General features: G+C 32.7%; 2 protein-coding genes and 1 long non-coding RNA gene across 7 annotated transcripts in view; 1 reads left to right on the forward strand and 2 right to left on the reverse strand.

Moving 5' to 3' along the window:
• Positions 1–256: 256 nt before the first annotated feature.
• Positions 257–6,396, reverse strand: LOC148303583 (elongator complex protein 4-like). Its single transcript, XM_088269695.1, has 7 exons — positions 6,141–6,396; positions 6,020–6,055; positions 5,782–5,897; positions 3,874–4,120; positions 2,245–2,525; positions 544–778; positions 257–407 (listed from the first exon to the last, which is right to left on the reverse strand). The coding sequence occupies exons 1-7, from the start codon at positions 6,232–6,234 to the stop codon at positions 322–324; spliced, it is 1,095 nt and encodes a 364-aa protein (XP_088125821.1). The 5' UTR covers positions 6,235–6,396; the 3' UTR covers positions 257–321.
• Positions 6,397–7,144: 748 nt separating this feature from the next.
• On the forward strand, positions 7,145–9,405 carry LOC148303584 (uncharacterized). Its single transcript, XR_015838464.1, has 2 exons — positions 7,145–8,604; positions 8,927–9,405. It is a non-coding gene; the product is annotated as an uncharacterized LOC148303584 (long non-coding RNA).
• Positions 7,535–26,295, reverse strand: part of Mob2 (MOB kinase activator 2) — a 223,189-nt gene continuing 204,428 nt past the window's right edge. For all 5 annotated transcript variants that reach the window (XM_088269693.1, XM_088269690.1, XM_088269688.1 and 2 more), the window contains 4 exons: positions 24,291–24,451; positions 15,659–15,880; positions 13,728–13,890; positions 7,535–12,894 (listed from right to left, as the gene is read on the reverse strand). In XM_088269693.1, coding sequence (XP_088125819.1) covers positions 12,681–12,894; positions 13,728–13,890; positions 15,659–15,880; positions 24,291–24,451 — 760 coding nt within the window. In that variant the 3' untranslated portion in view covers positions 7,535–12,680. The remainder of the gene's footprint in view (positions 12,895–13,727; positions 13,891–15,658; positions 15,881–24,290; positions 24,452–26,295) is intronic.

The following is a 26,295-nucleotide window of genomic DNA, read 5'->3' on the forward strand; positions in this document are numbered from 1 at the left end:
AACTCACAAATTCAAAATTGCTCGTAGTTCGATGTGGTTCAAGTAAAAAAAAAGATATCTTAGTGGTACGATTAAGGTACATAATTGATGCGAACTTTTTAACTCATTTCAATATTCTATCATACTCTCTACAGACATGGTAATACATACATAGCAGCTATTAATGAGTTAATCTAATTACATAATTCACCTAATTTAAAAACCTTAAGTATGTTGGGAACATAGACAGAGTACTCAACAATAACAAGACAACATATTGAAAATAAAAATATATATATTTATTATATTTACTATAATTGACATCAACAACAATATATTTTTTCAGAAGTCTAATTTCCTACTACCAGAACCTCCACAACTTATTCCCCCAACATCATCTTGTTCTCTCTCACTTGAGTCTTGTAATTCTATAAAAAGAAAACATAATTTATTTGATATAGATGTATTGGCAATTTCGTATTTCATAATATATTAATTTCATACATTATATCCAACTTTATTCAATCAAAAATACCTGAATACACATTAAAGATGACCATTTACCTGGGGGAAGATGTAGCTTTTCAATTAAAAACTTTTTCCTCATAAGTTTAAATGCAAGATCTAAGGTAGAAGGAATATATGGAACCAATGTGTTCAATGAGGATAATTTAGGCACGTAAAATAATCCATGGTAATCCCGAAGTGCCGGGTTTGACTCCCTCTCGGTTCCTACAAATGCATCCAATCTTACAGCAGTATCCACCAAGTGATGCATGTGAAGAACAATATCAGGGTTCTGGAATGATAAATACATATGTAGTTTCACACGGTGGTTTATTTGTCCGCCTTCATATAAGTCGTCACAATCTTAAAAAACAAAATGTCCATATATAATTTTTAATCTTATATATGTTACATATAAACTAATGATAGAAATGTAAAAATGGTCTAAATGGTGGTCATTGAAAGAGAATATTCCTCTAACTCATATCCAGGTTTAATAGGGCACCGCATTTTTTTACAGATGGAAATTGCATTTATTATTTACCTTGCTTATTATGTACAGGGTTAGGGCACCGCATTAAATGAACACAGAATTAACATATAATATGTGTGTATATATATATATATATATATGTATATATATATATATATATATATATATATATATATATATATATATATATATATATATATATATATATATATATATATATATATATATATATATATATATATATATATATATATATATATATATATATATATATATATATATACATATATATATACATATATATATATATATATATATGTATATATATATATATATATATATATATATATATATATATATATATATATATATATATATATATATATATATATATTCATATATATATTTATATATATATATATATATATATATATATATATATATATATATATATATATATATATATATATATATATATTTCTTTTTTTTTTCCGCAAAGCTCTTATTTCTAGAGGCTTGTCTGCAGGTTATTAGGAAGCCTAGAGGGGAAGAGAGGGAAAGGAAGATCCCCACATGATGGACCGATCAAGTTAAGCCAGCAGTATGCAGTATGGAGTGCTATGATGCAGCGCAGTAAAGGGATAACTGGAGAAGCATCATTGCTTCGACTAGGGTCATAATCCTTAGTAATAAGGACTCAGACGGAGAAGAGAGTCTAGTCTACAGGTAGGATAGTAATGATGGGGAAGGTAAATGTGAAAAATACATCACAAACACCCAGACCAATTGAAAATAAATCTTTCTTGAATTTATTTTGAAAATGGCGGGAATCGAACCCACAATGCCAGTTTCGAGGTCGAACGTCTACCCGACTACGCCGCGGGGCCTGTCTATCGAAGAGAAGGGGATCAATCCACAGCTTCAGGATAAAATTAAATATTTAATTAAAAATAACAGAAAGAGGAATAAAGATACATAAATTACACCTACAGGAGGCCGGGTTTCGTCGATATCAACATCGTCAGACTGGTGGGAGGCAAGACGCAATTCTATGTTATATCCACAATAAAGCTGGAGTTTAAAACCATAATTTATAATTATATAATATAAAAGTGGAAAAAACTAAAAAGTTACTGTTTTATTATACAAAATGTAATTCCACCAAGAAATGTCAGTACAAAACTTAAACTTAGAGAAGGATTCGTCAATAGTAGGCAGCGTAATAATAAATTAGAAAAATAATCGAGCAAATTATAAAAACAAACCTCAAATATGTGTGTTGGTACAGTTACAAACGCTACAGCACAAGCTGATCTGAGAATGGCTCGTAGACATAACAGGAAATTAATAATCTCTTTTCCTTCTTTTAAAGTGCCCGTATCTAAGTTATTGTTTTCAAACGTTTGCCAAATGGGAGATCCTAAAGATTCTATTCCGATGCGCAAAACATTGTTATTCTCATCAGATTTTGATTTATTATAACCCCCCTTTTGTATTTCATTTTTAATGAAGAGAATAAGATTCCGATAGGCTGTATTTTCACTACCTGAAATTATTTTTAAAAAATGTAATCAAATAAAGATAACGCTACATAATTATAAAATACAGATTAAAGGTTAACAAATCAGTAGTGATTGTATGTTAAAAATGATATTAAAATAGACCTGGTGCGGAAACGTGGTTCCTTTTTTTTTAAAGAGAAATATTTGTGTTTTTATTATTTACACAAATATTTCAACTATTTTGAGTCTACTAAGTTTTATTTTATTGTTAAAAAACACAATAAACTTTATGACAATTTTTTCACCTAGTTATGGCATTTTCAAACAATTGTTTGAAGAAATCAGTGTTTGATTTTAACATTTAATATATAAAACAATAAGTGGTGCAGACAATGTATATAATGAGGTAAATAAAGTATCTTACATCTAAGAAAAATCAAATCAAACTCCTTACAAAAAACGTCATTAGTTTTTAGTATGACCAATGCTAGATCTAGTATCCCATCACTTCATGAAAAGGGACGGGATTAAATAAGATTGTAAATTGTTATTATTCCCCCCCTCCTTTCAGGCAAGTGCCTGGGCTACCTATGCTAAGTAAATTATGTAGGTCCGGCACTAGACAGTGTGTATTCGGCGTCTGCCAATGATGACGTTACGGAGCGATGCTGCATTAGAAAACCGCAAGAAGTAATAAAAACTAATGTGTTTAATCAACGCCAGTGTGCAGCCTGCTATTAAAGCAATGTATCACACAACATAAATGATTAGATTATGTACCGATTTTCTGCAAGTGAGATGCTACACTAAGGGCGCTTGTCCACTACACGGAATTTTACCGTCTGGCAGTCCGGTTTTGAAAAATGAAAGCAACTACGACAGTTTAGTGTGATCGAATTTACGCGCAACGTGTTCACGCACCGATCTGAAAAAAGATGGACAAAAGCACAAGCCAATCCAAGCCAATATCATTTTAAAACGCTAACTGACGTGCCGGACGGTAAAATTCCGTATTATTCCATGTAGTGGACAAACGCCCTAGTAGTGACGGAAAACTGCATCAAACTCACACTGCTGTAAAAAATCATTTCTGCTGATTTGCATACATTAATTTCTGCATACAAACATTTTTGCTGACTACATTTCATTTTTGTTGATCTACATACATACATTTCTGCTGACTACATACATTTGGTGTGTCAATATATTCAAAGTTTTTGTAGGTGTTATCATGTTGATAATTTCCAGCGAATTTTTCGAGTCTTATCAATGTGAAATCAACTTCAATGTCAGTGAGATGGAAATTAATAAAGAATTACACAATAAACTTTTCATTGATGCACCGATATTAAAAAATAAATATATATTTATAATATATGTATATATACTCACAATAATCAGTCAAAATATCTGTGGGAGGATTCCACAAAGAAAAACAATCTTTCAACATTTCAGTATCCATTTTTTTTGTCAAGTCGTAATAATGACCAAATTGTATTTTAGCTCCTAATGTGGAATCTACCGGAGTGAGATCCTTATACCTCCATGCGATTTTTATATCGCTGTCTTCAATATCTTTATTTGATGATTGGTCGGAAAAGTCATGCTCTGTGTTGGTTGGGGATGGTAATTCTGAAATCTAAATTTTGACATTTAAGTAACATATTTATCCTCAAGAATGATGTCCACCCCCGTGGTATAATGGTTAGTGTGTTTAGCTACCGTGGTGGAGGTCCCCCTTTCGATTCCCGGGGGGGGGGGTTGAAAATAAATATAACTGATTTTACACTTTTATATTTATTTAAATTAACCTGAACTGGTTCCTGAAGCACAGGAGGGATCACCTTGTCTTCATGTAAGTAACGATCAAAATAACACCCCGTCGATACGATGCAGTGCTCCATTGCGTGCGGATAAGGCTTAGAAAAAGAATGATTGAGACATAAAAAATATTGTTACCCAAATACAGAACTATCCGCAAACAAATTAATTATGTTTTTATATTTTTATTGTGTTCTTTATGCAATTGATTTTGCTATATAGAAAGTTTTTAGCGTAAATAAAAAGCTATTTTAAAGCTAAAACATTTAATAAATAAATGAGAGGACTAAGTTTAAAAAAAATTAATTGCCTTGCCAGTAAAATTTCCATTTTTTTATTTTTTTTATAGGATCAAACTGCAAAGTTTCTACTTTTTTAGAGGCTTGTCTGATACGGTAGGATACGGAAGGTTAGTGTGATAAATATATTACAAACACTATATTTATCACACTAACCTTCCGTAATTGAAAATAAATATTTCTGAAATTTATTTTGCAATTGGCGGGAATCGAACCCACGACGTCAGATTCGCAGTTGAGCATCTACCCAAATATGCCAAGACCTTTTTGCTATTAGGATAGTTCTGCGTTCAGATGACAGTATGTTATATAAAAATTTATAAAATGGAATTCGCATAACAATTTACTAGTCGGCTCAACCAACTATATAAAGTACCTCTAATACAGTGCTTCTTAATCTGGGTTTTATCGAACCCCAGGGGTTTGGTGAGTCTCCCGGGTTCAGCGGAGGTTAAAACACATACCCAACTTATTGTATGATATTATGAAAAGTGATACGACGTACATATATTCATTTATCCAATAGATCTAGTATATTATTTGAGAGGAATATATCAATCTACCAATAAAAATAATACAAGAGCTCAAACGCTAAAACAATGCACGTACTCCGCATCCTACATTTTTTTAGCGGGATAGAATTTCAATAACAAATGTACTAGATATATTTTCATCACGTTTCGTCATTACAAAATGTGCATTATTTTGTTTTTGTTTTTAGGTGAAAATCATGTTACAATGGTTCTGTTTTTTCTTTTTGATGCTTTCGTTATTTATTTTGTGCACTTATCGCTCACTTCTTTCGAGAACGTCATTTATCAAAAAAGTTGATTTTTTAGGAGAACGTTTTTAAAGTTTCAAAATATAATACAATGTATTAAAAATAAATATCAAGCCACTTATTGAACTTTTTCTGGGCATTCCGAAAACATGCACAACTGAAAATTGATGATTTTTTATTTATGACGTTCTTGAAAGGAGTGAGCGATATGTATAAATATATATATTTGGAATTTGAAAAAATCATATTTTATTGTTCCAATTAAGGGTTCGGTGGATGAAACTGGTGGGGTTCGGCGCCCCCAACACAGTTAACAACCACTACTCTAATATTTGTATTCTTAAGCCGGTATGTACATATGTATATGACAGGCCTACAATTTAAATGATTGAAACTCACTATTTTTTTTGGGTCAGAATCCATGGAAGCTAATAAAATTGCATGACGACTAACCACTCCTTCGGCTAGATAGTATTTCAGCATAACTTTTGAATACTTGGCAAATGTATCCTCTTCTGTAAAAACAATATCAGATTGTTAATATTGTTTCATAAATATAATGCACTGCAGTTATTATGTTTGGAAAAAATGGTCAAATAATACTTAATGCTAATTATTCAAATAGTAAATAAATTACCCAACAAAAATATGCTTCCAAGGGGAAATCCTCCACCTGAAAAAATATCAAAATAGAATCTGAGAAAACAGTTTTAGAGTAAAAAATAAAATAGTATCAAACTAGAAATAATATATATTACCAACGACATGGTCTAAAGATGGTATTCCGGAAGAAATAAGTAGCTGTGAGTTTTGAAGTGACGTTTTAGTGCCGGGTATTTTTTTGGAGAACATGATATGTATATTTTTTTTAGATGTAAGCTAAATTATTTAACATATCTTTTTTTGTCGCTTTAATAAAGATTCAGGAAAATTTTAAGTGATAATATAATTATTTCGGGTTGTCAAAAAACAATACTCAAAAATGACACACATTCGCTATGACAGATCATTTACACAGACAAATTTTATTTATCAATCGTCAATGTTCATAATCATAGACAATAATGTAGAAACTCCATTGGAAAAATAAATATTTACGTAGGTACTAGCACAATAGGTAAGTACTTTTACCTACCTGCGAAAAAGCGTAGGTAGGTAAAAGGTACCATACACTAATTCTTATAAAAATTCCAATATTTTTTTATGTGCAATCGTGATACATTTTTGCATATTATCCAACCCCATTCTTTCTGAAGACGAACTGCACAAGGTGGGTTATTTCTTTTTTTTTCAAATGGAGACCCAGTATTTCAATTTTTGTTTTTTATAAAATGTTCAATAATCCAAAAAAATCTGGAGACTGCATTTGCTGTTTTTTTCTCATCAAAAATTAAACTGGATTTTTTTTTTAGGAAATAAATATGATAATGACATATACCGAGGACCTCATAATTTTAAATAATTTCATACCATGTTTAGTATTATAACTGAATACTTTCACAATTTTTCATATTCCATAATAAAATAAATATTTGCTTACCTCTCTGTGCTTCTTATTTGCATTTAAGACTGCTCATCATCAGAGCTAATGCAATTTGTACATAAGATTTTTTTCTATAGTGTACTGTACTACTGAATGTATTATAGTACAGTACAAAATAAAAGTTATAGTCGACTAAGGTGAGAAGTATAAATAATGTAATTACCAACCAAATTATGTAATTAGGAGGAATTGGTAGTAAAATGATAAATAAAACAATCATTGTAACATCTTATTTTAGATTTATTTTACAGAACAGATTGGCTACAAATTTTCTTGCATAGCTTGAGCAGTTAGCTTAACTTTTAATAACAAATATAAGTTGAACGCCTACTGCTCACCGGTGGCAACAATACTGTATGATTCCCTTTACATACATCTGGGATGAAATCTCACCTTCGATTCTATTATTCTCAATTCGTCATTAATCTCTGTAAATTCATAATTTCCGAAGCAACAAACATAAGTTAATTCATTGGCAAGATTTTAATATTTTTTTTCACGATAACATTTATCTTAACATTTAAAAAAATATTTACAATAAAAAATAATGTTTCGAAAATAAAAACATAATATGACAACTTCTAAAGAATAATTCCTATTTTAATTGGGTAGCAAATTTCGTAACTTTATGAAACAAGAAGAAACAATAAAAAAGTCAGATTTTATTAGTTGTAAGTTCAGTTATTTAACCTTTACAGTAAGAATGAATGAAAATAAGTATTATGGTCTAAATAGTTTTAAACTGTTATATAGTTTATATGAATTGACAAATTATTGTTATATAAATCTTTATACCATATTTTAGATAAGTACGTAATGTACTTTGCATTCAGTATTTATAAATTTACATATGTAAAAAAAAATATGTAAAGAGAATAAGATAAACTTGCAGCTATTTTGTTCACATGTATAGAATTGCATAACTTCAGACCATTGAAACTTTTACAAGTTAATATTATAATACAAACATTCATAAATACAAATTCACAAAAAGTTTAGAACATCTAAAATTGATCACAAAATATCCCTCATGGACTATCCATTTTACAAAATACAAATCTATAAAAAAATTCACATAAATAAATAGGTATCTACATTAAAAAGTCTAATCTTTGCACAACTTACAAGTGACATTAGTATTTATTATAAACCAAGTATGTATAATCCATTATAAGTTATGCGGATTATAATAGGTTCATTTAAAAATTGCCGATTTGTAAAAATATTGATTAGTGTCTGTCGGTTAATAATATTTATTTACAGAGATTATTGACAAAACAAGAGTAGATGACATATATATTTACAATTTTTTAACAGGAACGGTAAACAATAATTTATTTGAATAAGCCTCACCATGTCAATTGTTGAAACACAAGATTAATAAAATAAATAATTTGAAACAATTACGTTCAAGAAAAACAAAACAATACAAAACAAATATGTGGCTTAAAACATACATCGTAGTTACATATATAGATCCCTCTACTATGGAATTCTTAAGATCTTTTAAAACTTTGGATTTTAGCAAAAAAGCAATGTGTTAATTTACTTTACAGTAAGCTTTGGTTATTAGAATCATGCCCATAACATTATTTCAGAGAAGAAAAACAAACATATTAAAACAAAATAAACAATTCACGGTTGTTGATTTTTTTTTAAATATGCCAGCTGAATTCCATGTTAACCTGTCCGGGAGTATGGCCGTACATGTACGGCCATACCAAACTTTTCTCAAAGGAGTTTGGATGTGCATGTACGGCCGATACAAAATATGATTTATGACACGATTTATATCAAAACATGTTAAAAACATGATTTATCGATATTTCGATAATTTTGATATAAATCATGTTTACTGGGGTAAATATCTTTGTTTATTCAAGAAAACATGTTGCTCATAGCATCGACTATAATATAAAAATTTAAAAGTAAAAAAAAAAAAACAAAAACAAATTCACTCCTCAGATACAGTTTTGTCCGGAGAAACTCACACCCAGACAGGTTAACGTTTTAAGTGAATGTGTAAAAAATATATTTTACAACTTTTTTAAAAGTGTGCATATAAAAATTAAAAAATTTATACTATTTATAATAACCAAGACTTACTGTAAATCAAGATTGTCTTATCTATATATTATATTAAGTGAAAGCTAAGAACACATCAAAATAATATACTAAATGCATTCCTCAATCGAAGTATGTACATACATAATAATATGCAAGTAATAAAATTATTCACAATGATTCCGATGCACAAATGATGCATACATGCATACCATACATGTATATAAATCATAATTAAATATTTTGATAAAATAGAGAAGTACATATACGGTTACCCTATTAACATGAAAAATTAATATTTGAGTTTTAAGTATTGATGGTGGAAAGTGAAAATATTTATTAATTCAACTTTTAGACCCGTACACAATGATTTTTTTTCAGTACATAGTCCAATAAAAAAAATATTTATAATTTATACACATATGGTTTGAAATTTTTAATAGGAAAAAATATAATTTCATTTGATAGAAATTCAAGACACAATAATTTTGAGATGTGTTAGTATTGTTTAAGGTCAATCTTCAGTCAAATGGTAGGCAAAATTGAAATGAGTGAATTGCTACAAATTCCATGAATAATATGAAACCAGATGTGTTGGATTTTAACCTTATTTCACTTTCTAGCATCAATACTGTAATTTAAGAAAGGCTTTTCAAATTGAAGGAATACATTTTACCCATTGACAAGTTCTAATAATAAGTAATTGGTATTGCCGAGAGACTGAACCGGAGTTGTACTTTAAGAGAGTTTACACATGGCAAGAGTGTAAATACTAATATCACTGAATAAAATCCATCGCACAACATAAATAATAAATCACATTGCACATTGAATATGTTCACTATTTATGTAGCCACAGCACTAATGAAAAATTGCCACATTGTCAAATACAAATTTTAAAAATAACTTATTCAACATAATATTTACAAAATCTGGGCTTAACCACGTAATCACCTATGAGACAGATCACAATGCAACTAATACAATCTTTACAATTTAAAAAACTAACCAATTTCAAAGCTATAAGGAACAACCAAAAATGTTAATCTAGAGCAGAAGACGCATCCCAATTACAAAATAAGGTTACAGAAGATGTATTTCCAATTGTCCCAAAGAATGCGATGATTTCACGGCGCAGCATTCAGAAATTTATCATTTTACAATAATTGACCGCTTGTAATATTCATGGAGAATTATCACGTTAGTAAGGAGATCACAAAACTTAGGTGATAAAACACATATGTATAAAAATGAGATAAACCTGGGAGTAATACACAAAAACCAGACTGGGATAGTAAAAACCTGAATAAAGGAAAAATAACAATTCGTGAAGTATGAATAATGCTTAGTTACGTACCCTTCGTTGCGTGATGGTGCAAGAATTACAAAGAAATAAGACATTTCTATAAATATTCAATTAGAAAAATAAAGTGTTCAGTATACAAAATAAATTATTTCCGCAAAGATTTTGTTTAGCATATTATTGAAATGTGTGTCACACTCACACAGTCAAACAACAAACACTACCGTGTTGTGTATTACTCTATTTCAATATGGAAATAAAAAAGCAAACTGTTTTCTAAATACCAATACCGATGCGCCGCTAAACTACAAGGAGCCACTAGAATATTTAAGTACAAGCGACTAGGTCAACCTCTACGCCGAATCGACAAACGTAGTACCGCGGATCCTACCTAAGGTGATTCTTCAGTAACAACACCGCGCTATTTTACAACAATTTCATACGGAATTCATTCAACTTTACAGTACCTTAATTTGACAAATAAAAACAATTACTCATTTATATACACCAATCTGCTAAAGGTCACTTTTTCATAATTTATTGTAAGTTCAAAAATATGCGATTCCCCGATACAAGGTTATTAGGAGACGGTGAGGTAACGCGGGGAAACCATCCGCATGGAGAACTGCACCATCGGACAATTCAGGCACTAAGCACTCGCCACTCTCTACTCGCATCCCTAAGCCTGCCATGTAGTGAGATGCCGGATGGTAGGATAGTAACGTTACATGCGGTGGTGGTGCATGCCATGCGCAGTGGAGAGCTGCCCATAATTTCAGTCATGAAGCATCGCCGTCCTCTACTCTCCTACAATTGCGTGTGAGATAATTATGGAATATTGTCGAGAGAGGAAAGTAAAGTAATGTGCGGTGTGGTGGATGCCACGCGCAGTGGAGAACTGCCCATTTTGTCAGTCGCATTCAGGCACTACTCGCACCCCGATGGCCTGCCATTACATGCGAGATGATGGGTAAGTAATGTGTGGTGGAAGTGGATGCCATGCGCAGTGGAGAGCTGCCCCATTGGTCATGTTCAGGCACTAAGCACTCGCAGTCCAATGGTCTACCGTATATAATACATGTTATTCTTTCCATACTACATATTTACATCTAATTATATATATTTATATATAAATTCAACTTACATAGATTTAGACTTTTACCATTATCGTAACGTTTCATTCTTTTCATTTTTTAAAATCTTTTTCATAGGCAAACATTACATTTGATTAAAATATATAACTTTAGTATTTAGATAAGTAACCGTGGAAGGTTTTCTAAGCAATTAAATCAATATATCACACTAGCTCATTTCAGAAACGAGATTTTTTTAAAGTAAAGAATAGGGTGCGGCAGGTGCCATTTTTAAATTTCATCACACTTTCGAGGGCAAACAGAAATCATGTATATCTTACCAAAAAATGTGTAAAAGAAAAAATGACACGCAAACGCAACACATAAACTGACAGGGTTGCTAAATCAATATGATTCCCGATAAAAGTCCAATAACACATGAAGAAAATTCCAAATTGAGTTAGTTCGACGCCGACTGTATTCGTGAAAAAACTGCGTTATAAATGATTTAAAAAGTAAATACAGTAGAGTTACTTTACCCTGTCAGTTATGCACTCATTTAAATAGGGCAAATGGCTCACTCACTCCGTCACAACTTCTTTCCAAACCAAATAGTAAACCAGGTAAAGTGATAAAACTCGGGCAGGATATTACATTTCTCCAACATTGAATCTTGTTATTCACAACAGGTAAATCAATACATTAAAAAAAAAAAGAGTTGGGTACCTACTTGTTGACATTTTGCAATGATTTAAAGGCAGTTGTCAGAAATAAGTTTTATAAGAGTATGGACGAACCTTATCATCCAAACAAAGTTAGTCTTGTATGACTGCCATAAATATTAAAAATGTATAAGATTTTAAAAACAGGATGTGGTACATCTGTGGATTTCATTGTATAGTTTCATGCAAGTTTTGTACAATTACCCATAATAATGAAATCACAATTTAAATTTTAATCCATGTAAGTTAAAACTTACTGAGAGCTTAATTCAAGATATAGTTAAAAAATAAAACTCACACTCTGTTTTGATTGTGAATATTTCAAAATTAATCAAAAATGTGGAATGAAATAATTGTTGGTGTGATTGATAACCGAGGCAATATGGAGGTGGATGTTGAAAGATTATCGGGTGTGGAAGGTAGTTGCGGTGGAAGGGGGTGAGCCGTTTGATAGCGCTCTACAGGGAGCGGCCTATCAGATCACAGAAGTCAGTCCGCGGTCCTGCGGCGGCGCTGCGGGGGTCACAGGGCGTGATAAGGCAGGCGGCAGGCGGCCGCAGGGGCGGGAGCGCGCGGGGGGCGCGGGGGGCGCACTAGGCGGGCGCGGGCCGCACGCCGGGCTGCTCCACGATGGGCCGCAGGCTGGCGTCTCCGTCCACGCCGCAGCCCTCGGCCACTACCGCGGCGACCCCCGCGCCCTCTGCCCCCGGCGCCCCCGCCACCCCCTCCGCTGGCTCCGTCAGCCGGAGCGCTATCTCCAGGTCGCGGAGGACTTCCGTTTCTTTGGGATCTATGAGGCCGAACCGCCTGAAAATTTAAAATATATTTATTTATTATGTATACTGTATGCTTTTTATTTAGGTACAAAATAAAACAACAAAAATTTAACATTTTTGTTTAAGCCTGAAAAAATTGGGTATTTTCTTTTGAACCAACAAACCTAACTGGCGTTCAAGGAATAAACCACACATTTGTCTCAAAACCATCAATTCTTCAGTGTTCTGGATGACTTCTTCAGACCAGTTAATGTCTATGTTGAAAGCTTTCATGTCTTCAGAAGGTGAACTTTTTGAAACTGGCATCAGCTGCTCGCCGTCATCAGAGTCGCAAAATAGTTTGGATTACAGAGCGTTCGGATTAGCAGGCTGGTACTGTATCATATGTACTTCACACATTTTGAGGGTCTAACAGTGAACTAACAAGAAAGCAATGCACCCAACCTCTAACTCAGCAAAAAAATAATATATTATCGCCACTTATCCAATTACTTAAACAGTTTTAAAAATCTCTGCGCATGCCTCTGGTGATTTACATCTCTGATTTGTTATTTAACTTGCAGCATCAAAATGCCGATAATTAACACACTTCGGGAAAGATATTTTTACCCGCTTGGTCGATTAATGGCTAAAGAAGGGTATTTTTGCCTTCTGCGCCGGCCTCATTTTAAAAACAGAAAAGAAGGAATAATCCAATTTTTTTATATTAATATTATATACCAATTTCCTTATTGAGGTCTTAACTATATGTTCATAATTATCAAATCTCATCACCAGCGGTCCACAGGTGTAAAAAGTACCCATCTGAAATGTGTTAACATCACGAAATTTTGAGGTTAAGGAAATTAAACACGAGGTAGTTACCTGTTTAGGGCTGTTAGGTGTGCGAAGGTGAGGTTGAGATGTGCATGGATACGGAGTAGCGCCACTTCCCTGAAGTGAGAAGCATATAGGTGCGCCACCACGTGGAACAGTAACCTCAGGATCTTACGGACTATACTCTCAAATGATGTAGGGAACTCATTTGCTGGAAAAATGCATACAACCAAATCAGATAAAAGAACGACAGACAGAAAAAAATTATGTGAATTTTTTATTAGGCAGTTATTTAAATTTGGCATTTACAGACTGGTGAATCGCAGTTAATGGTCCATAACGTGCCTGAAAACCTGTTTACTAAATATCCATATTATTTGATTACATTATCACCAAGATAGGTAGAAGCCAATAAAGGGAAAAGAAAACATGGTAGAATCAAATCTAGCATTTTTTAAATTGCTGTTTTTTTTTTCTTTTTCATATATTGTATAAAAAACTATATAATACATGGCCCACTAAATATGGTGACTTTTCGGGGGTTACAAACTTTTATACCAGGTTGAATTACATTATAATAAAATGAAGAAAGACAAAAATTTTAAAACAAAAATGTATTCTATGAATTTCACAGTTGTGTTTACAATTATTATTTAATTAATAAAACTTTTTAAATGATAATTGCTAACGTATTATGTACATTGTATGGAATAGGTTTATTTGTGGATTCAAGATCTATTATACAGTCTGCTTACTGTACAAAAGTCCAATACTCTCATTTCCATTTGACTAAATTAAACAAAACGTTTCATTTAATATTCTCTAAAGTTACTGAAAAATTTAATAACCCATATAAGATAAACTAAACGTGTAATAAAATACACATTATTGCATTATTTCACATGGTAAAAAAAATTATATTAAAATGATTTTAGACCTTGCTACGTTAAATAAAGATGACCCTTTAGTACAAATGATGTGCATTATTTTCTGAAGCATTAATTTGAGTTCGCCCGGTGGATTCAGCACTTTGCGCTGTAAGGCGATGTTCCGTTCCCAGCAGGGACCGGTAGTGTGAAGATTAGTTAGTTGTTGAAGGTTCAGTATAAACTCTATCTTCTTCTTCTTCAAACCCTTATCCGCACCCCAATGGTGCATAGGGCACTGCATATAAACGCAGTGTTATCTTGATCGTTAACACATGAAGGAAAGGTGATCAGCCCTCCGCTTCAGGTACAGTCCAGGGTGATATTGAATAAATATTAGAGTGAAAAAATCACTTTTATTTATTTGACCCCCCTGGGAATCGAACCCAGGACCTCCAGAATGGTAGCTGAGCGTGCTGACCATTACACTATGGAGGCGGACTCTATCTACTCATGTAAAAATCAATACATAATATGGCTCCATGGTATCTAAAAGAGCTGTGTATTCTGGACAAATTGGTTGATAGACGTCTCACGCTTCCATCGGCCACAACACTGCTATGGGTAAAGTGATCTTACCAGCTCGCAATCAGCACACTAAATTTGAGGAGTGTGCCTTTGCTTTTGCTGTACCGACAGCGTAGAAAGTTCTTCCACCAGTAGATAGAAATAGTGAGAGAGATGGCTTTAGAAAAAAAACTCAAAATGCATTTGTTTGCTAAATCCTTTTCATTGTATCCTTTTTCCCAATTCAATCACAGTGAAGCGCCCTTGAGGTAGATTTTACAAAAATGGACCAAATTTATTGTTATTATTATACCTAATTTTTGTGTGGTAAAATGGTGGAAGATTACCAGTTAAAGATTGCAAGTTCTCTGACTTTGATTTATTCTATATATAAGTTACTAGGTAGCTCTAAGTGAGTGACTGCTATCAAGAAGAGACTAATCTAGAATGCCGCTTGCATTGATTGGGTATTCACCATGGGTTGTCACAACAAACATACACACATTCCTTATACTATTCCAGTTCACTGAGAAGGGCCGGACTTACCATATTTGGTGGGGAAGATATTCTCATCACTGACAGTCTTCTGGGTGAAGGTCATGACGTAGTCTATGTACTGGGCGGCGGCGACGCGCGTCTTCTTGCCCTTCTCGTCGAACCAGGGGTACACGCGCGCCCCCGGGCCCGCCATGTCGGGACACATCGCCGGCGTGCAGAACTCGCTAACGGAACCGTAGATCAGGTTCACGTGGTCAAATAACGCTAGCGCTGCAAATAACAGAAAACACACATTATTATCACACATATTTCGTTTTATTATCCACCGTCGAATTTTGGCGAGAAAATTCAACGGTGCAGGAAATCATCACCAAACAAATCGAAAAAGGACTACCCGAACACTGCTCGGGTTCTTCAAACCCTTATCCGCACCCCAATGGTGCATAGGGCACTGCATATAACGCAGTGTTATCTTGATCGTTAACACATGAAGGAAAGGTGATCAGCCCTCCGCTTCAGTTGGCAGGCCAGGGTGATATTGAATAAATATTAGAGTCAATAAAAACAAATACATAAATATATTTGGCTCGGGCAAATCAATACCACCAAGATGAAATACGATTTGCCCGAGCAGCATTAGAACTCATCAATGCAACACAAACTTGCCGAGTCACGCTCGGGATAAACTCGCAACTGGAACTGTAAGTGGCTTACTCTGGGCAATTAGACACTGCTGAAATGAGAATAATCAGATGGTCAGCTGGAGTGTCCCTTAGAGACAAAATAAAGAGTACACACATTCGTGGAAACCTGGGTGTAACATACATCAATAGTAAGGTAGAGGAACGGCAATTGAGATGGTATGGGCACATAGGACGTAGAGAACCTGATTATATTGTGAACCAGGCAATCGTCATGGATCTTTCTCGAAAAACATCTAGAGGAAGACCAGAAAATTCATGGATGCTACATGGTTCGAAAGCGTGGTCTAGGTGGCGTTGTTCATGATAGAAGGACCAACAACCTGAGGGCGAGGAGAGCTGACCCCAACAGTTAACAAAGACGATAAGTTGGGATGGATCCAGGAAGAAGAGGCTGTATGCGGCCATGTGTTGCTGTGGCTCAATCAGCTTAAATAAAAATAAAAGAAAATACACATTTCTGATATGCATAATTTTACAATGCTTATGAAGCGATAAACATAAAAATCTATGAAACAACGAAAACATTTAAAATGCTACATGACAGCAGCTGTCAAGAAGCACGCTCTTCGCCATGACCAATGTTTAGTATTGAGCGTATTGCTGCAACGTTCAACAGATGGCGCTGCCATTGCGTCTAAAAAAGCAGTTTTATCTGTAAAACTATGTTTTGTACCCGAACCCGCGTATTCAAATGCTACATTTAAAAAAAATCACAAGCGGCAATATGTTGATGACAAATATGTTGATGACTTAATTATTTTAAGCTCTTTTAAATTTATCGTAGAGATGGAAAAAAACCCTAATAGGCGATTAAGCCCGAGTCGAGTTATCTGTTGGGGATCTTTATGCGCTGGAAAGCGTTGAAGAAATGTTCCGCATCAAGGTTCGTACTGTCGCTATGCGCCCGCACGAAACGGTCTGCCAAGTGCCGGGAGAAGCGGTGCATGGAACGGTACCACCCATCCACCCATCCACCGCCGCGATATGCCGCTTCTACCTCAGTTCGCGTCTTGGAACATGTCCGATACAATCATAACCCCAAACAAAACTATTATTCAGGTCGCCAGTATTTCAATATTAGTATTATTTATTATTATTTTAGGCGATCCCATCATGACGTATCGCTCACTCCTTTCAAGAGCGTCATAACTAAAAAAAACTTGTTTTTTCAGGAGAATTGATTTGACTGAAAAAAAAAAACAAAAGGTGACATCTTAGTTTCCACACTGAGTCAATTTCGTGTTTCTTTTACCTTTGCAGAACTGATATCGCTCACTCCTTTCAACAACGTCATATATAAAAAAAAACTTGATGTTTCAGGAGATCGTTTTTAAAGTTTAAAAATATAATACAATATATTAAAAATAAACATCAAGCCACTTATTGAACGTTTTACTGCGCAACAGATCTTTTCAGGTTAAACCTGAATGTTTTTTCTCCATTTAAAAAATATTAAGTATACTTTAAAAAAATAATTAAACAATACCATTTCTTCAAAATGCAAACACAACGCTTTCTGCCCTGTAGCGGGTAAAAATTAAGTTAAATATTAAGTTTAAAATATGCCTCTTTTGCTGGGATAAAGTACATTTTCTGGGCATTCCGAAAACATGCACAACTGAAAATTGACGAATTTTGATTTATGACGTTCTTGAAAGGAGTAAGCGGTATGGGATCGAAAGTAGAGCGGACACCGTAGGCACAAAAAAACGCGCTTAGACTGTCAGAAATGAAGACCCTATGAAGCATATCTGGCAAGAGTCTACGAGACATAATAAGGAACCCCAGGATAAGGGAAATATGCGAGATCGAAGATGTCGTTATTTTAGGCATGCGGTCGTTTGTCTTTGTGAGGAATAATGAAGAGACAAGGCGTAGGACGCAGCAAATCTTGGTCACAACTGTCGTCAAGAAAAGGCTATTCAGTTGGCTTGGCCATGTACTCCGCATGCCTCCCGAGAGCCGCCATCAAGCTTGCCTCTTTTACAAGGCATCAGGTTCCCGACCACTGCTGACAATTCGTCGGCAGCTGTCTGAATTACGGGACGCGAACCTGACTTGGTAGGATGCAAAAACGGCGTTTTAAGAAAAAATCAACTACGTAAAATGTTACCTGGATTAAGAGAAAATTAAGTTGCAACTTAACGAATACTGGGCTTTAACAAACTGAGCATGCAGATAATCATGCAAATATTAATAACACATATAAAAACATGTCGTGAACCGTTTTGTAATATCATAATCTATACAGTTTTAAAATGCAAAAAATAATATGATGATTAAATAAACGCACTTGTGCTACTGCAAATATTTATTGAAATGTAGAAGCATTATTCGTTCATAACAAAACGATGATGTCCATACTTATTTTTAACCACATATGGACTTCACACTGTCGCGTGTCGGTCAATTTCGTCAATTTGCAGTATCAACAAATGGCGATTTTCAATATTAATAGAAAATATTTCCGATGAAAATTACTTAATAGCGGGAACTTTACAGAAATATAATTATGTAGTAGGCATGGTTTATTTCATATTTTACAAGTTATAAATATGATTGTATTGTAATGTATTGCTCACTGAGAGATATCGTGCTATGAAATATAAAATATTTATTTATAGATTTGGGGTTTAATTTGTAGAACTCCATTTTAATCTATATATTCAATGTTAAAATTAAAGTCTACTAAGTTGTATTTTATTGTTAAAAAAAAACACATAAAAATAAATTTTGTTATAACTGTTTCGTTTTCAAAGAAAATACCATAACTAGGCGAAACAATTGTCACAAAATTTATATTTTATAACAATAAAATACAACTTAGTAGACTCAAAAAATCAGTGTTTGTTTTTAACATTTAATATATAAATATAAAACATAAAACCAGTTTATTCTTTATATGTCTGTATAAATTTAAAAAAATATTTGTGTTTTTATTATTTACACAAGTATTTTAATTTCATACTATTTCTGTGAGCCTAAGCGGATCATTGTTAAAAATAGGTATCAAATTGTGGTAGAGTGGGTCCGAAAAACTCTGACTTAAGAGTCCGCGACACTAACCACGGCACCACAACCCGACACTATAGTTTTACAAATAGTTTTATTATTCGATTTTGAACAAGTAGAGTAAAAAAAACTAACCGAAATCGATCTTAAACTGATTAAATCGGTGAACTTCTTATATTCGAATATAAATTCTATTGAAGTCCGAAAAAAACAATTATGAACCCTACAAATCAGATTTTAAACACTAGGAAAACTTAAAATTAATCTAGTTTTTATATCACATGTACATGTTGGATATTGGCACGCGCGTACAAAAAAAAATTGCACACATTTCTCAGTATTATAATATTATATAAAATCACACATCAGTGTAAGATTTCGCCAGATACTGCCGCTACGGCGGAAACGCGAATGGAGGTGCCAGTAAACGGATGTAGGCATCATTGAACTAATGAGGTTCAACGGTAATGTAGAAAAGCATTTATTCAACTGGTTGGCATAAAGGCCATACAAAAAATAATACAACTAATGAATAATATCGTAAGGTATAAAGAAAAATATATAAATCGAATCATATTATTTTAGTTTAAAACAATTTTCTCATACTAATTTATAGCACCTTTGTAGAGTCAAAGTCGTTTTTATATAAAAGCTATTTTGGTAGTTAAAAAGACGTTATTCAAATTAACAAAGGTATAATATAATAAGTAATGAGTGGTGTAGTTGGGAAAACGCTCGACTACGAAACTATGTAGTATCGGCGGTCGAATACCGCCAATTGGAAAATAAATTCAAGAAATATTGAAGCTGTGTGAATATTTTTCAAATCTTACTTTCCCATTCTCACTACCTGCATATAGATAACCCTCAAAATGAAAAGCTTTACGGGTCATTCCTTTTTAAAAAATCTAATGACAAAGATAAGAGGCGTACATTAAATATGAAAAATAACGTTGTTCTTTTAGTCACAATTATACAAAAGCGGACGAAATATGACATAAATACATAAACAAAACGATATACAAGATAAGGTCAAATTTACATATAAAAAACTGTACCGCGAGAAAAATACTTACAAAAAAAAGCGCTGAATTCACGTCAATTTAAAACGAATAAAGCTTTTTTAACAAAAATAATATTATAAGAACAATAAAACACGGAAGTATCATTGACAATTTTTTATTATTATTGACAGAGAAGACAATTATTATTATTGACAACATTTGGTCCAAACATACCCCAAAACATTAAGTTTTAATGTAGTTATTTAAATCTATTTTTAACACTTTAAAAACTGTTAAAAATCGTCATTAATAAGCGAAGAGCTAGGTAGAAGTAGGCATGGTTCGGCCTGCCTACAGCGGTAGTTATTATTCATAACTCATAATGCTACATTTTGCTCGTCATCGAAATTGACTGTTGCCGTCGGTATTATTACCGTAGAGTACTGCACAAACAGTATGGTTGACCCCCGAGTCGACCCTACTCATTTGTGGGGGCAATTGAAACAATACTGAAGATGATGTATGGAAATCATCGATAGACCAAGTGTCTCCGACGAATTATTGTCAACTTCGAGTGTGCCCACGCATCATCGGATCGTTATAAAATGACCAATAAAAAAACAATGTCTCTGTTGTCAAGCGCATATTATTTAAAATAAATTTAAATACATGGTATTTAGAATGTAAAATGTAAATTTTACATAGACCAGCAGCTGTTAAATTGATTCAATACAATACATTATCGGAAATAATGGAGAAATAAATAGATTCACCGTGTAGGTATATTGTAGAAGGTACATTCGAGGAAAATTTATTTCCGGAAATTATATTGAAAAAATACAAAGTACGAGAAAAGAGAAAATCAAAAAGTTTAAAGTGTTGATTTTTGTTTGAACTGGTGATAAATACCTCAAAAAATAAAAATGAGTACAATTGATAAAATCCTGATGCAAATATTTATTGAATATTTAAGATATCCGCTGAAAAATATTTTACATACATATCGCTGATATACGAGAACATCGTCAAAATTTAAAAATTTACCTTTTTATATAAATATTTTAAAATAACATAAAATTTTTATGGAGTGTGTGGAAGTTTTTGGTAAGAATATTTTAATTTTTTTATTTAAAATAAACCCATGATGACTAGGTTAAATTGTATTAATAAAAAAAGTGGTGAAAACAAAGTTAATTAATTTTATAAAGTTTATAAAATGTGCCACAGAGTATCTGCGGAAAACATTCAAGAAATTTACCTTTTTGAGCAAAAATGTAACAACTATACCTATACATTGAAGTATGATTGTACATAAACTTCAATGTTTTGATGACTTCATTGCATCAAAACATTCTAAAATAGTAAAGCGACATGACTACTAACAAAGTTAATCGAACACTGACGCTATCAGATCACGGATAAAAATAAATCAAATTTAATTAGAGTGCGTAAAGCTTCAATTTTGCTTGTCATTTGCAAAATTGATAGTAATATTTTCCAACGTATGTGTGCATAATTGTATGTGTGCAACATGCATACACATTATGTGGTATAAAAATAACAAATAGTTTGTTCGAAGAAATGATAACTATAATAATAATTAAACTACACCTCCAAACTGATTCGGCAAGTTTACTGCTATATTAACCAAATGGTTTGCGGATATAGAATATACAGTGTACACATACAAATATAAACTTCCTTTGAACAATAAATTGGTATGGTGGGTCCTGCTAATTTGATAATAAAAAAATACTAAAACGTCACAACGACAAATTGAGTAGCCACTAACTACTTCATAAGAATACGGATTTATGCGTTGATAAATTAAAATGTTTCAGCACATTTTAAAACTTTGTTTAAAAAAAAAAAACAGCACTTATGCTGGATTGAATTCACCACTAAAGAAAACAATCACAAGATTTACAAAGTACTTCAAATTCAATACCTCGATTCATGATTATTTATGTACATATATTTTTTGTATTTGAATTTACGTTATGTAATGCAAAAGAATTTAAAATAAAGAAGAAGAAAAATATTATTTATGTAAATTTAAAATGATTTTATTTAATTTTTTATTTTATTGTATTTTATTTATTGGGCTTATATAAATATAAAATGAAGTTACATATTACTAATAACTAGCTTTGCGTTACATTACGTTAGTGTTCTTCGAGTCGTGATTTCATTTAAGCCTTTGTTTGATGCCCAAGTCCACACATCCGAAAAATCAGTAAAAAAATAGATATCACATTCACAAAATTCTGAGTGATTTTCAATATAACGAAATTCTATCAAACGCATCTACGAACTGTCATTCCATAGTCAGCGAATACCAAATACTATCTGTCATTTTGTTTGACGGCTGTCGATAGATTCAGAGAATACAATTATATTTTTGCATCGGATATTGGTCAGGAATCAAAAAAGGATAAATAAAAGTAAATAATATGAGATAACGCCATTATGAAAACAATAATTAGGATTTGAATATTTTTTATATTCAGCACGTCGTAAGCTCACATTTTGGTAGTTGATATTAACACTAATTATACTAACGTCTAGTTATGCGTAAAGTTGCAAAAATCTTGAATCGACCAATAGAAAAGCAACCGAAGATAATTAATGAATTACATATTCCGCAGGTAAGTACGGATATAAATTATCATTGAAAATTTCGTTATGATTAACGAAGCCGATGACGTTTGCATTGAGTTTTTTGACACGGGGTTTTTGAGCGAGGGCAGGAATCAGGGGCTGACGACCGGTCTAATGCATTATTGAATGGACTTCACTTTACGAGGTTTGCCATAGAAAAACTCAAAACATAATCGAATTACAATTTTCTATTCTGACGATGACCGTTTAGCTGTGTTTTTTTACAGTTCGAAAGTTCCTACACATAAAATTAAGAGCAAATAAAATTCGCATCATATTTAGATTTTTTCTAATAATGGGCTATATTTCTTTACAGTGGTTACTCATACGAAAGGAATATATTTACTGTTTTGAGTAAATCGATGTTTTTTTCTTTTTCTTTAATTATGATAATGATATGTAAATTTGATGTTTGAAGTATATGATTTATTGTCCGATGACTGTACCTCTGTATTCGTCACTCGAATGTCATTTTTACATATATAAACTCTAAATATACATAAATTTATTCACTTGACATAATTACTGCGAAAACACATTATTTATACGTGAAATATCTCAAAGGACTCATACGAGTAAAGTAGTTTGTCCAACTTACAAAAGATCATATGAGTACGGGTATGCAAGGCAGAGTGCCTTAGCTATTGGTGCTTTACCCATTTCTCCTCCGTTTCCTATATGAGAAATGTACATTACTGCTATGCAGCAAAAATGTCTTTCATCCTGAGCAACTTCATACCATATGTATCATAAATACCATACATATTATATCAAGCACTTCTAGATCTAAGAATATGGAATGCAGGACTAATCCACCTTCATATGAGTTAACGATCAAGTTAATACTGCGTCGATCCAGTGCGGTACTCCATGCACCAATGGATGAGGATAGACCCCAGAATTTAGAACTAAGAATATATTCTTTTTAAAGTAAAATACTTATTTGTGTTCTCATTATATATTTGTATTTTGACCTAGTCGGCCAGTGATTGGAAATAGGCATTAAGTTGTGGTAGAGAGAGTTTGAACCCAGAAACATGACTGACTCCCTCAAAACCCGACTAAATGATTTCAAATATATAACTTTATAGGCGGAATATACTGCGCAATAAAAATACAAAATATAAAGCTTTATTCAGACTTCGGTTTTTAAGGTAGTTTATAAGGAGACATTTTTCACAGTTTTCGCAACGTTAATGGTTTTAAGTACTCTCGTAATGTCTCTTTTTTCCTCGTAAATACAAGTAAGGTGCGCGAGGACAAAAAAGCGATAAAATTATTTATTAAACAGGTACTCACTATGTGACGCCAGCCATTCATTATAGTCTATTCCTTCGGGTATCTCTACCATTTGCCTCATATCCAATTCGGGTAGTTTTCTTTCTAAAAGGGCCTCTTCAAGGTACAGTTTAGGGTCTCCTTGTGATCCATCCCCTTCGCGCTCCTTGCGCCGCGCCTTTCTGCAAAAAGAAAAGAAAAAAAAACCATTAGAAAGAAAATAAAGAATTATTGTTTATACAAAGCGAATGGGAAACACAACGAATAAGGTACCAGGATCGGTTTGAATGGTAAATTTATAATGCAAAGCATCTTCCAGCGCAATTCCGTTTGTTTCCCTTCTATCCTGTTTTGTTTTTCTAATTTCGAGGGTAGTAATTGAAAAACTTTTACCGTATTTTTTATTTCACTAATGCGATACCACCTTTCCCAGCTAAGTACACGTCTCATAAAATACGCTGAGTGGTTTAATTGATAAAATAACAATCTGATATTTTTAATGTTTACCTAATTCGTATTCACTAAGTTCACTTTTTATATACCACACGTTCGCTTGAATAGTTAAAGCGTTATTGTGACATGCGCCATGGCGTCCTTAAGTTGACGCTAGACTTAGAAACTGGCGTCGCGGGTTCGATTCCCGCCAATTGCAAAATTAATTCAAGAACGATTCATTTTCAATTGATCTGGGTGTTCGTGATGTACTTTTCACATTTACCTCCCCTATCTTTGCTATCCTATCTGCAGACAATTCCCCCAAAGCCTCTAAAACCAGAGACTTTGCGGGTTATTCCTGTGTTTGTACTATCTAAATAGTTCATAATTTACTAGTACACAGTTGTGTGATGCAAGTTTTAACTCCTATAGCAAAATTTGAATAGCCTCAAAACTCTGAAAGATCTAACACTTAAGATATAATAGAAATGAAAAAGAAAACAACCACAAATCAATACCGCAAATGACGTAGGTACCTATGAAGTTTTTGAGTGCTTAAAGTTTTGAAATAACGTCAAACAATAATTTTGTAGGCATTGGAATTAAGAGACGTATTGCATCAGAGTTATAAAAAACGTAATAAATAGATAAAATCTATAACAAAAAAGTTATTTTATTTAAAGTTCAACCGCATTTAAAGATAATCACAATAACAAGAAGGTACCCATTCAAAATCATAGGAAAACTAGATTAAAACGATAAAATAATGTGAAACAGCTCCTGCCAAATATCGATAAAACATATTTTGACGCTCATATAGTATCTTATTTGAAAATCGTATGAAATACATTGATTGATTGACGTTCACCTGTTAGTTTGACGTAAGTATTTAATTTACACATCTCTAAATATCTAGTTACAAAATTGTATGGAAATACATACAAATATAATATCAACCATTTCCTGAATACAATAAGCATGTAAAATAGTAATCCGATTAACAGTGTGGGTTCCCTGTGATAAGGGTGACTGTACATTAATAACAACAGAATGGGAGAATGTGATAGGTAGGTATGCCAGGCTGTCAATCAAATCTAATGTGAACCCATAAACACATTGTTACCCTAGCTGTCAAAAGTTTAAAGTTCTTAGGTAACGTAACATAATTTACCTAAGGTAAATTATCTGTACAAAACGAATATATGGATAATTAATTAGTCTTCGTGTTGATCAAATGAACACAGGAAAATGACGTAAATTAATAAAAAATATTTTATTGAAGCTAAGGAATTGTAAGAAGTTTGAAAATGATTAGGAATGCATCGAAACACGTGTCACAATATATTTGAAGAAATATATTTACCAAGTAAAACTTTTATTAAAAACCATAAGGTCAATTACTGTACTTTCTTACAGCATTGAGTGTTAAGTACAAACAAAAGAATTATATTGAAAAAAAAAATTACGATAAATCTTGTTCGATTAAACATTGATGATATTTTTTGAATTTCATTTAATGATTCGGCAATTACTTTGTGGTAATACGTATATGTATCAGTCCATTTTGAATTTAAATTTTACTTGGTAAATA

Source organism: Brachycentrus maculatus, unplaced genomic scaffold (genome assembly GCF_059751285.1).
Source record: "Brachycentrus maculatus isolate JH-2025_06_01 unplaced genomic scaffold, ASM5975128v1 h1tg000361l, whole genome shotgun sequence".
Taxonomy (NCBI): domain Eukaryota; kingdom Metazoa; phylum Arthropoda; class Insecta; order Trichoptera; family Brachycentridae; genus Brachycentrus; species Brachycentrus maculatus.